The following is a 13,325-nucleotide window of genomic DNA, read 5'->3' on the forward strand; positions in this document are numbered from 1 at the left end:
GCCGCGGCCCGGGAAATGCGGCGGGACGCCCGGCAGCTCGGCTTGGGGGCGCTGAGGGACTTCGCTCCCCCTCGGCCCACGTGGTCTCGTCCGGCGCGCTCCTCGGCGCGGGGGGCGGCGTCGCGCGGCGTCAGAGGCGGCGGCGGGAGCAGCAGCCGGAGCCGGAGCGGAGCGGGGACGCAGGCGGCGCACGGAGGGGGGGTGAGAGCCGGGGGCAGGGAGGGGGGGGCCGGGGAGGGAGGGAGGGAGAAGTCCGCGACCGCCCCCCCAGCCCCCTCCATTTGGGGCGCCTTCCCCGCGCGGGATCGGGCTGGGCGAATGGCTGCTCCCAAGCCGGACATCCTGCCGCCTTTCCCCTCCCCTCGCGCCCCCTCGGCACCTGGGAAGCCACCGCGGAACTCAGCGCCCAGGCTCTGCCATCGTCGTGAGCGCGCCGCGCGCGACCTGCGGGGGGGCCCTTTCGTGTCTCCGTGCCCGCCAGGCACTCGAAGCCAGCTTCCCCTGTCAGCCTAAGTGACACCTGTCAGTGCAAGAAAAGGGTCAAGGATCCTGGGGTCATGAAAGGTGGAGTTGGAAGGGCCCCGAGGCTTTCCCCCGATGTGGGACCCACAACCCCGAGATCACGATCTCCTTCCTCTCCTCTCCTCCCCTCCATTTTTTTAGTCTCCAGATTATTTCTCCTCAAGCAAGGACTGTTGTTAGTACAGCTCTAAGCCTGTTCCAATTTCTAAACCTAGTTTCCTTCTTTTGGAAGGAAAACCCAAAGGTATGAGACAGAGTCTCTGAAGTTCCTCTCCAGCCCTTGTCAATGCTTGGTCTGCCCCCACCCCTAGTTTTACTGAGCTGGTGAATGGGCTGTATTGCCAGACAAAAATCTGGCTTCCAGTCTGTATCTGCTGGTTCTCTGTTTTCCAATATGTTGCAGACTCCTGTCTGAGGGTTGGCTACCTGTGAATCACATTTCTAGGGTTAGGAATCAGGTCGCTGTGTCAAATAGCAGGACATCAAGGCAGCCTTGTGTGCTGACATTTTTTATTTCAATCATTAATGGATGTTTCATTCTCAGCTTGGGGAGGAAGGGGAGAATTGGGCCAAGTAATATGGACGATCCAGACCTGCTGGTTTATGGTTTGACCCTTTTCTATGCTTTCTGTTTCCTTGACTTGTAAGAAGGGAGCTGGTTAAGAACCTAATCTCAAGAGACTGTAACAACTTCTCTAGGGATGGGCTAAAGTGGCATAGTATCTGTAAGCAGCCTCCTGATCTTGAGCAGCTACCTAGATGTATTCCTATGTTAGTGCCTTTTGCTCCTGAAATAGTTTTTGTTTACTTTGTTTCCCTGAAAGTTTATAAATTGGACCTTGAATTTCCCCCTTCAAATATAGGGGACTGTTCATTGAATAAAGGTGTTAGTTTTCAAAAATTGTCTAGGTAATCAAAAGTCAAAGAATCAACTTAATTTTCATATTTATAAATATAATTATTTGTAAATATAGGTGCCATTTTGATAACATTAAGGGAAGGAATGCAAATGCAATGTATAATGCAATACCACTTTTAATATTCTCTCTGTTATTATCATTTGTACAGTAGCATTAATTATAATTGAGAGTTATAGAATTTTTCAGCATCTAAAGTGCTTCGTATATATTATCTTGGTCATTCTTGGTCACAGCCCTGGCAAGGCAATAATATTCCCATACTGCAGATAGTGGGAGGGAGGAATGCCAATGAGGTTGCATTTGAACTGAAGAATTCCCATGTAGAGCCAAAATATAAAAAGGGTGCCCATCAGCCTCAATCCTGACAACGAATAATAATAATAATAATAAAATGTCCAGTAGCACCTTAGAGACCAACTTAGAGACTTGGTTGCTCTCTAAGGTGATACTGGACAATTTTTTAATTTATTTTGACTGTGTCAGACCAACATGGCTACCTACCTGAATCCTGACAACTAAAACTAGCATGAATTAAGACAGTTTACCAGATGTGGTCACAATAAGAGGGGAGTGGAATAGTTTTTTATATTGAGTCAAGAGATCCTAGTTATAAAAAGTTTGTGCAGGAGTAAAACTGTGGATCAAGAAGGCAACAGACTCAGAGCAGGCTAGCTGAGATGGTTTATGGCAACTTTTGACTCAGCTGCTTCATGTACTGAAATACCCCAGGATGCCAGCTGTGCTCTGTGTACTTTGTGTTGTGTGTGTGGCCTTAAAATTTGTCAGCTTTAGGCCCCTGAGTTAAATCTCCTCCCTTGTGGTGTAGTGGTTCAGAGCGGTGGATTCGTAATCTGGTGAACTGGGTTCGCGTCTCCGCTCCTCCACCTGCAGCTGCTGGGTGACCTTGGGCCAGTCCCACTTCTCTGAAGTCTCTCAGCCCCACTCACCTCACAGAGTGTTTGTTGTGGGGGAGGAAGGGAAAGGAGAATGTTAGCCGCTTTGAGACTCCTTCGGGTTGTGATAAAGCGGGATATCCAATCCAAACTCTTCTCAGATGCCAGCCTTGAGGCAAAAAGGGGCACAAAAGAACCTGTTGAGAGGCCCAGGCCCATCTGCCTCCCTCATCCCTCAAAGTGGATCTGCAGCAACAAGTGCTTTTTCCTTGACTTGCCCAACCTGCCCCCCATCCCATTCCTGGAGAATTCCATGTCAGGTTTGGGATTCAAACAACTCCCTAAAATGCTCTCTTTGTCTAGCCATGTTGGGGAAATATTAACTGTTCCAGACACTAAATTCAAGGTGCAAAAGTCAGCAATATTTGTGTCCTACAAGTTTGTGATTCTGTGTAGCATTTGAATTTATTGATTTATTTTTTTAGAATTACTATGCTGCATACCTATCAGAGTATCCAGTATAGATCTTGAAAACAACTTCAGATATGTTCTTTTCTCCTCAACCCTGCAAAAACCCTTGTGGAAAATGCCCTGAAATCATTTTAGTTCACAGGGAAAGAGTCCTCATCAAATTCCATTAACTCAGACTCTGATGAGACACTAACAATGCTTGACAAAGATTTTCTCACACTGTTCCCTTTGTTAATGAGCAAAAAGCCCAACTCGGCCTCCCTTTGGCCACTTTTCTTCCTTCCCCTGCACAAACATGCATTAACCCAGGTCATTCCCCACACAGAAATTTAGCTTTTTTCTTACTGGCAACCTGTGGCCCTCCAGACATTGCTGGACCTCAGTTCCCATGAGCCCCAGCCAGCCAACTAGGGCACTATCTGGTTTTCAACATTTTTAACTGGTATATAACCAGCTAAAATCATGCTATCTCGATATCATGATATATATCTGCGGTGGCGAAGGGCCTTGCAGGGTCTCCCTGTGGCGGAAGAGGTTCCTGCATATCTCCCCACAGCATCAGAGGGCCTTGCTGGGCCTCCACATGGTGGTGGAGGGCCTTAAAATGTAAGGAAGTAGTAGATTTAATAAAAATATTAAATAAACTTCCATATACAATGGTACCTCGGGTTAAGTACTTAATTTTTTCGGGAGGTCCGTTCTTAACCTGAAACTGTTCTTAACCTGAAACACCACTTTAGCTAATGGGGCCTCCCGCTGCCGCACGATTTCTGTTCTCATCCTGAGCAAAGTTCTTAACCCGAGGTACTATTTCTGGGTTTGTGGAGTCTGTAACCTGAAGCGTATGTAACCTGAGGCGTATGTAACCTGAGGTACCACTGTAATATATTTAATATAGTTTCAACTAATTTAAGAGTAGTTTAAGTGATATACTCTTCAAGTTGCATATGCTTCCCCAACTCAGAGGTCTAAGTGGAATCTGTGCATGCATAAGCCCCACTGAGTTAAACTAAACTTACTTCTACTTTCCTGGGAGTAAGCGCCATTGAATTCAGTAGGGCTTACTTGTGAGGAGGCATGCATTTGCTTTCACTGCTTACCAAAAAACACCCTCCCCATCATTTTCACACAGTACCCAACCTCCCATTTCAGCATAAGGCAGCCACCTAAATCTTCTCCCCTCCATTCCCCCCCAAAGGCCCCCCCAAAGCTCTCATCCCACCAATATCTCCCCTTTTATCAAAGGGAGGGAGAGAGGGGAAGCAAGCAAAAAGTATAGTCTCTTTTAAATTTAAAAAACACACTTTTTAATATGGAAGAAAGCTATTTAGGGGGAACCAACAACATAAACAACACAAATAAAAATAAAAGCTCTTCCCCCCTAGATTTTTCAAGGTGGGGGTGAGTGTGAGGAAGAAAGAAGTGCTTTGTTTGCTTATCTGTGGGGGTCCCTCCTGGATTGTTAGCAGGCTCTGCATAATTACTTGAGCTCTAAGTGGAAAGCCACCAGTGAAGCTGAAAGAGTTTGCTGCTTTGTGTGAAGGCTTGTCTACTTTTCTTACAGGGGGAGGGAGGGAGCAAATTATCTGCAAAGCTGAGCTACTCCCTGGGAAGCTGTTAAGTCTCCACCTTTTGTTCACTGGTGTATTGCCTTGCTGAAACACTTATCAAGGTGTCATTCGCTCAGCCCTCCAGCCAACAAGGCCCAATGGTCAGGGGTGATGGGAGTTGTAGTCCACAACCTCTGGAGGGCCACAGCTTCCCTATCCCTGCTTTAGAAAGTGCAGTGCTGATGGCAACTGCAGAGATGAATGGGAGCAGCGCAGGAGCACCGCCGAGGCTTGACTAGCTGCTGGCAGAACAGTGTGGGATTTAACAGACCTCTGGTTTGATCCAGCAGAGCTGTTTTTCTGTTCTTAAGCCGCTTCCCATCTGGAAATATTTTCCTATGGCTGCATTTCAAGCAGCAGGTAATATGGATGAGGATAACGAGCATTGTTCACATGTACCCTACAGAGAGTGTGTCAAAGTCCATCCTTCTGGGTTTACCCTGCTCTTTCCCAACATGTCATGTCAGTTGGATTGCTTTGTCTTTGTAGCAAACAAGGCTCTAGTCCGTTGCCTTAAGCGTCTGAAGGTACCTGCCTGTGGAGAGGCAGCTGGCACAGCTTTGCTCCGGTGCGGCTCATGCCGTAGGGAAGGAAAGAGCCACATCGCTGTGGTGTTGAGCAATCTCAAGGAAACCCTCCGGCCAGCTGAAGAATCCTGGGGAAAGATGGCAGAAACGAAGCCTGGGACTGTCTGCTAAGACTCCCCCCCCCCCCATGAGGCAGATAATGTATTCCCATACGTTAAATGTGCATGAAGGGTAAAGACATAAGAGGTTTCCTCCTCTGAGCAACTCATTATTGTTATTCATTACATTGGTCTTTGGTCATTAGGACCTCACAGCAGAAAAACTGTGGCAGCAGAGCAGCCAGAAAGGTGCTGGGTTTCTATAAGGCTGGAACCAGACGGTTCAACCTCTCAGACCCAGTGGGCTGCAAGAGGACTTTGACACAGAAGCCGCAGACCACACACTGAATTAAATTTCCATATCATAAATTAAAGTGTTTGCAGTATAATTAATATTATTTAATATACACAATAGATTGAGTCTCTTGTGAAGCCAGTGAATAAATGCAGCCCATGAGAAGGAGGAGGAGGGGGACAGGATGGGGGGCAACAGGGGCAACAGCTGCCTCATCCTCCTCACTTGCCTGCTGGTTGCCCACAGCTGCCACCATTTATCCCACTTGCTCCCCCCCCCATACACCACACACACAGCCTCTTCAGGCTGGTTATTAACTTAGGAGGGGCAGGGATCTGTAGAGTTGGAAGGGGACTCCCGAGAGTCATCTAGCCTGACCCCCTGCAATCCCTGACAGCCAGCCAGCAGCAGAGCCTCCCTGCCCAGGGCAGCCCAAGCACCCTCAGAGCCCCAGAGGCCCCTCCAAGGCCCCCTGCATGTCGCCACACACCGTGTCTCTGCTGGGCCAAGGCTGCATCACAGCCTCCCTCTGGCCCTGCGGCTCCACTGCCATGGCCGCTTCCCTAAGCCCACCCCTTGGGAGAGGGCCCAAGAAGCAAGCAAGCAAGCAGGGAGAGGAGAAAGCTTTCTTCTCCACATTGGGTAAGGGCTGCCTGAAAAGGCCTTGTGGGCCACAGGGTGGACCACCAGCTCCCAAAGCAATGGGCAGGCATCATCTGTGTGACTTCAGGGTAGCCCTCTGGCTTTCCTGCTGTTCCTGTTCCCCACGTGAGTCATGGCCAGGTGAGGAGGTGCTTTGGGAGTCTTCTGCACCTGGGAGCTGTTTACATTCCGAATCCAGGAGCATCCTCGTGGCATATGAAACGTTCATACAGTTTGAAACATGGGGGGAAACTAGTTTTTTCCACTTGAGATGTCTGTCTTTCCTTCATCCATCCATCCACCCTTTCAATTATTTTTGTAAATTAAAATTATGTAAAAAGAAATATATGCTATATTTATTTTCTTATCTGATTCAAATATTTCTACTTGTGGGACCTAAAAGGCATTATAATATAACAGGGTTGGAGAGCTGCATTTCTTCACAGTCACAATGTCACCTTTTCTCTCTCTCATTCTTCTTCCCATTTTGCTTTATTAACCCCTTCTCCCTCCCTCTTTCCCGGTGCCCAGGGGGCTGCAGATTGTTCTAGCAGAAATCCGGACATTGAACCGTAGTAGCTTGCAATGCTCCATCCATTTTGGCTCCCTTCCCTCCATCACCCCTTCTCTAAACTGCTTGCTTGCAGAGGGTTTTTTCACCTTTCTTCCATTGTGCTGCCTTTTCCTCTGCCCTCTTTGTCTCCCTTGAGGTTCCCCACTACTATGGAAGTAGGTTCCCTACCCCAGTTTATAACTCACCACATAAATATATATATTTGTGATATCTTCAAGTCTAGCTGCTTTGGTTTTCTTCAGACAATGATTTCAAGTAAACTTAGAGGTGAGGGGTACCTACACATAAGCTAGGTTTTGACAATAGGAAAATTAGATTTTTGTGGGGCGGGGCATTAAGGATAGCAGAAAACAGAGCCATTAATGTTGTTCTAAGCCAAAGGACATTTTTGTTACCTAATTTATGAAATGACCTCTCCACACAGTCAGTATTATCCAGAAACAGAAAAAACCATTTTTAAAAATCTGCCTCTCCCCTTAGCTCCAAGCAGTCTGGCCAGTGGTCAGGGATAAGGATGAGTTGTCACCCAATAACACATGGGGGGCGCCATATTTGGTACCCCAGCATAGCTTATTGGGAAAGGGTTGTGGGGAGCCCGGAGCTTGCCTGCTCCCCAACCTGCGCATTGGAACAAATGACAGTTTTCCATAAGGACTCTGGGAGCTGTAGTTCTTGCCAAAGCAGAACAAGGTCTGAGTGGGAGCTTATGAGAGTGCCCTTATGAGTGTCACTTAAAGTTTAAATCAAGGTGATAACAGTTTCTGAAAGACCAATAGCAGCTGATTATGACCTTCCATTTTTATCTCCATGGTCTTCAGAGAGCTGAAGGTTTGCACAGATTGAAACTACCGTATTTTTCGCCCTATAGGACGCACTCCCCCCCCTCCAAAAATGAAGGGGAAATCTGTGTGTGTCCTATGGGGCGAATACAGGCTTTCGCTGAAGCTTGGGGAGTGAGAGGGGTCGTGCGCACCGACCCCTCTCGCTCTCCAGGCTTCAGGAAGCTATCAGCAAGCCTGGGGAGCCCGCAGGAGTTCCCGCAGGGCTCCCCAGGCTGCGAATAGCAGCCTGCCGCCCGGCGTGTGGAGCACCCTGAAGCAGAGCGCCCATCGCGCCAGGCAGACATCCGCAGCCTGGGGAGCCCTGCAGGAGTTCCCGCAGGGAACTCCCTGCTTCAGCTCCCACATGCTCTGGTCATGGAGACTTTGTGGGAGGTGAAGCAGCTTCTCCCCATTTTGCATTCTGGAGGTTCCCATCTCTGCTCAACACAGCTTTTCAGGGCTGCCATGGCTCATATCTTAGGAACTGTGACATGGCTTTTCATGGACATCTGACCTGGGAAGCTGGTGGGGTATATGTCGGGGGTCACCAATGTTTTCCAACCACTGGACACATTTTGAATTTAAGGAAAGTGTTGTGGGGGTGTGGCATAACACAAAATGGCTGGCGTGCGGGCAGAGTTTAACACAAAATGGTTGCCACAACCAAAATACTGTGGTACCTTGGGTTACATATGCTTCAGGTTACAGACTGCTCTAACCCAGAAATAGTACCTCGGGTTAAGAACTTTGCTTCAGGATGAGAACAGAAATCGCGTGGCGGTGGCACAGCTGCAGCAGGAGGCCCCATTAGCTAAAGTGGTTCTCAGGTTAAGAACAATTTCAGGCTAAGAACAGACCTTCAGAACGAATTAAGTACTTAACCCAAGGTACAGTGGTACTTCTGGTTGCGAACGGGATCCGTTCCGGAGGCCCGTTCACAACCTGAAAAGAATGCAACCTGCGTGTGCAGGGGTCGTGATTCGCCGCTTCTGCGCATGCACGTCATGGCATTTTGCGCGTCTGCGCGAACGGCGGAACCTGAAAGTAATTCGTTCCGGTACTTCTGGGTCGCTGCGGGACACAATCTGAAAACACTCAACCTGAAGCAAATGTAACGTGAGGTATGACTATAGGGGAAAAAAAGATTTAAAAAAGACATTGAAAGGGTGTGGACACCCCCAGTAGCTGTCCCATCCTTTGGTAGGCAGGGGGCACCTACATCAGATACCACTGTATTCCCTCACAGAGAGATGCTGTTTGCACTTCTCCTGTGTTCCAAAGGGCTGGGTGGGTGGGAGCCTAGTCCAGGCATCCAGTCAGTTGAGGCAAGTGAATGTGTTCAGCAGGGCTGTTTTTCTAGAAAAAGAGGTGCCAGAACTCACCAGGAGCTCCTCCATCATTCTCTTAGGATGGCAGTGGCGCCCCCCTGAGAGCTGCAGCTGAACAAATGTGCTGTGTAGGCATGGCCAAGCAAGGAAGAACAGAGAAAACAGCCTCTTGAGGCTTGTGGAGTTTTGAGGGGATATTTACAGAGACCTTTCATGGGCTCTGGCCTGCAAATCCCAGTGTATGTGACACATATTTAGTGGACAGTGGAGGGCTACTCAGATTGAGAACCAAAGATATTTTTGTTGTTGTTTAGTTGTTTAGTCGTGTCCGACTCTTCGTGAACCTAGGGACCAGAGCACGCCAGGCACTCTTGACTTCCACTGCCTCATATTGGTACGGTAGCTTCGAGAACATTGAGTACCATCTCATCCTCTGTCATCCCCTTCTCCTTGTGCTCTCCATCTTTCCCAGCATCAGGGTCTTTTCCAGGGAGTCTTCTCTTCTCATGAGGTGGCCAAAGTATTGGAGGCTCATCTTCAGGATCTGTCCTTCCAGTGAGCACTCAGGGCTGATTTCCTTCCGAATGGAGAGGTTTGATCTTCTTGCAGTCCATGGGACTCTCAAGAGTCTCCTCCAGCACCATAATTAAAAAGCATCAATTTTTCGGCGATCAGCCTTCTTTATGGTCCAGCTCTCACTTCCATGCATCACTACTTGGCAAACCATGGCTTTAACTATATGGACCTTTGTTGGCAATGTGATGTCTCTGCTTTTTAAGATGCTGTCTAGCAGCATGTTGACATTTGGAGTATTGAATAGGAAGGCAATGAGCTTTGTCTCCAAATAAGCATAGCCTGAATTATGTTGAAGACAATGCCCCTATATGGCACTTGAGGGTGCAGACCCACAGCAAGCGAATAGGAGCTATGCACTGTGCTAGGTTGCAATGTTGGAATAGTCACTGTGGCCTCACAGTGCTATAGTGCAAGACATTATTTTACACCCACCCACCCACCTGCTTTTTTTAAAATGATATTTATTAAGAATTTTCAAGATTACAAAAAAGAGAAGAAAAAGAAAAAAGGGGGAAAAGATACATAAAAACCAATACAACAACACAACAACATCAAAAAAGAAAAATACAAATCCCATATTACATATCTTATCTTTCATTTGCTTGTTTCCTTGACCTTCTCACACCTCCCTTTTTGTATTCTAGCTTAATTAATTATTTCAGCAAATTCTTTCCCTCTTTTTCAATTATTATTGAATAATTTATCTTGACAGTCTAACCTATTAATTAACTCAGCAAATCCTTTCCATCTTTCACCATATTCTGTTATTCAATTTGCCTTACTTTATTTAACCTTATCTTACCGTAAAATACCTTAAAACTTAATGCTTATTTATACATAACTCCTTATATCATTTCTACTAAAGCCGGACAATTTCATTCCAACATTTTCCCTAATATTCATTAATTTTACACTAATTTCCAAAATAATTTTTTTTTATAGACTTTCTTCCAATTTTCATCCAACGTCCCTTCTTCCTGGTCTCAGGTTATGTCAGTCCTTACTGTCCATTCCATCTAGTCCATCAACCTGGTAGTCTTATGTCCAAGGCTCTTAAATCTCTTCCATGCCCCTTCTGCAGATCTTCTTCTTCTTGTTTATACTTGCACTTTTGTTGGTCTCTTTCTTGATTTCTTTCCTTTCTCAATGAGGAGTAGGTCTCTGGGGGATTCCAGCCCATAATTGTCTCCATCTCCCCTCATCAGACCAGCCCATTTCCCACAGTCCCACTCCCCACAGTCATCAATATAATCCCAAAAAATTTAACAGCATATTTCAAAGTCCCTCCAAAGTTAAGAGCCTCCTCAGCTCCAGGCTCCCCCTGGCCCACTCCAAATTCAATCTTCCAAAACAGCGGCTTATGCTCCTGCAGGGCTTCAGATCTCTCCATTTGTATTGCTTGAGGTGCAACCGCAACCTCCTCCATTATCATCTGCCCTTGCACCTGCCCAGTCAAACCCGTTTCCTGAGTTGGTCCCTGTATGATTTCTGTGTCAGTATTCCCTATTTGTCCACATTCACTAACTGCAGCAGTCATCAAATCCAGCTTCTCATTCATCAAATCCAGCTTCTCATGCAACTGCTCCAGCAAAGCATTTGTCTTGCAAAAAGCAAGCACCAAGACTTCCTCCCAACACATTTTTTTCAAGGTCAAAAGACTGGTCCCACGATCTTAATCTCGCAGCTGTAAAGTCGCCAAGTAAACTGCAGTAACAATTTGACAAGCTCCCTCTAGAGGAGACAATTTCTATTTGTATCCATCTTTTTAAAGCATGTCCAACAAAAGAAAGTTACTTTCAATTTTCAAATATTTTGTTTCTTTAGAATGCAGAAGGCAACATTGGAATCAGTTTGTTTCTCTTTTTTAGCTATCTGTCAAAATGTTCCATTCACAGTCAATGGACGTCTCCGACAATTTCTGTCTCTGACACCCCGTTCCCAGGTTTGAGACGGTGGAAACTTATTTTTCTTTACTCCCTCTCCTGCAGGCTTAAACAGTCAAATCCCCCCCTTTTCTCCTGCTTCCAAGGGGGTTTTAGTGGTTATAGATGAAGGAAATTTCGACCTTTACAAACAACTTTCCAGGCTATTAGCTTACAAGGCTTTTGCTTCAGTCTATTTACAAAAAGCGGAAGGCGGACTTCCTGTTTTGAACCTTCCCGCTTCAGTGCCAAATTAGGATGTTTCTTGATCCAATTTTCCGTTTTTACTCACGGGTACTTGTTGTCCAATTGTCCAATTGTCGACAGGAAAAAGTCAGCACTCTCCGGCAATGGCTATGCGGCTTCCCTCCGTGAAAGTAGCAATCAGTTCGCAGCACCGCGCCGCTCACCCCACTTCGCTCCGGAGCCCCAAAATGGGGTTCCCCACGAGTAGGGGAGGCGCTCCTGGTGCCCTGCCGAACCCCATGTTCCCAGGCTTCCTCCACCTGGGATTTCTAGCGGGTCCCCACCTTCGCCGCAGCGGGAAGACCCAGTTTCCACGGAGCCTGTTCCTCCGGTCGGAGGAACTCCGCAATTCGCCGATGGCGCTAACCCGGAAATCCCCACCCACCTGCTGTATACCCGGAGGTCTCAGGGTGGTTCACATAACCCACTTCCCTGCATTAACCCAGAGGCAGCCATTTCTCATTCCTTGCAGTTCACATCTAACCCCAGCCTTGACTCTCTTGGTGATCTTAGGCAAACCTTTCCCCCTCTTTTTTAAATCTCACCCCCCTCCCAAAAGAGTCCAAAGTGAGCAAACAACAAAATCACTGAAAAATACTTTTTCTTTTTTTAAACAAACCAAATATCTTCCATGTTAATATTAATCAGTCCATATTAATATTTCAAGAGTGCCAGCAACAATGTCTCTCAGCACTGCCCAATGCCTGAGTGAATAGGAATGTTTTAAAATTCCACTTAAATGTCAGTTGTGAGGAAGAGAGTTTAACCTCAGCAGAGAGGGCTTTCCATAAGTGGGGGACCACTACCAAGAAGGCTCTGTCTTGGGTTGGCATGTGACAGGCAGCCATCAGCCCCACCCACACGGCCTCCCCTGCCAGGCGGGGAATGCGAAGCAAGATGACATGGAGGTATTTGGGTTGCAGGCTATCGAGAGCTCTGTGCGCTAGTTTGTTTAACTGCAATCCACCGTGGTGCGTGCTTATATTTCTTGCATGTGTATTGTGCTTTCAGGCCTCTGTATCCAAACACACCACAAGTGTAAGAGGCCGCCTTTTGGGTGTCTGTTAATTTGAGGAATGGTAATCCTTGGGCAAATACCTCTGTGCTGTTCTTAAGAGGCTGGTGTGCACTAAACGTGTGACCCAAAAGCTGAATTCTTTGATGACGAATGTGTTGTGCTAATTTGCCTACTTTGTTTTTTGTTAACTATTTTTAAGTTAGGCATAAAAGGGGAATACTGCTGAAGCTCAGCTCTGAATAGGAGGGGCTGTAACTCAGTGGGAGACCTCATGCTTTGCAGGCAGAAGATCTCTGGTTAAATCCTTGCTGTCTCCAGTTAAAGGATCTCAAGCAGGAGGGCAAGTCAGCACCTTGGGCTGCCTGAGGCCCTGGGGAGCCGCTGCCCACTGCAGCAATCCACTCTGCATCAGGTGGGCCAGTGGTAGGGCTGGATATTTGACTGTTCAAGATAGATTTGGTCAAGTGAAGCTCAAGTATTTTTAAGGCATTAAAGTTGTGGGAAAACATGAAGTTTGGTACTAATGTTAATTAATAGAAAAGTACTAACTTAAATAATTCATTACTTTTTTTTAAAAAAAGTTATCTTTAAAATTACATCCTTCCCTCAAAGAACCTCGAGCAACATTCATTGTTCTCCTAGCCCAGGGGTCTGCAACCCGCGGCTCCGGAGCCGCATGTGGCTCTTTTACACCTTTGCCACGGCTCTGGGGCGGATACTAATGAGGGGAGGAGGCGCATTGTGCGCCCCGACACTCCCCATTGTGGCGGGTGCTGTACTGGCTGTGACGTCGCATGGAGGCGGTGTGTGCGTTAGTCACGCACCATCCCGACGTCACCTTCCCGCCCGCCTGCTACTTTGT

General features: G+C 47.2%; 1 protein-coding gene across 1 annotated transcript in view; it reads left to right on the top strand.

The window, feature by feature from the left end:
- The window catches only part of UBA1 (ubiquitin like modifier activating enzyme 1), a 47,503-nt gene continuing 34,178 nt past the window's right edge, over positions 1-13,325 (top strand). Inside the window, exon 1 of the mRNA XM_081895176.1 lies at positions 1-201. Coding sequence (XP_081751302.1) covers positions 16-201 — 186 coding nt within the window. The 5' untranslated portion in view covers positions 1-15. The remainder of the gene's footprint in view (positions 202-13,325) is intronic.

This window comes from Podarcis melisellensis, assembly GCF_964234715.1.
Source record: "Podarcis melisellensis genome assembly, chromosome: 17".
Classification (NCBI taxonomy): Eukaryota; Metazoa; Chordata; class Lepidosauria; order Squamata; family Lacertidae; genus Podarcis; species Podarcis melisellensis.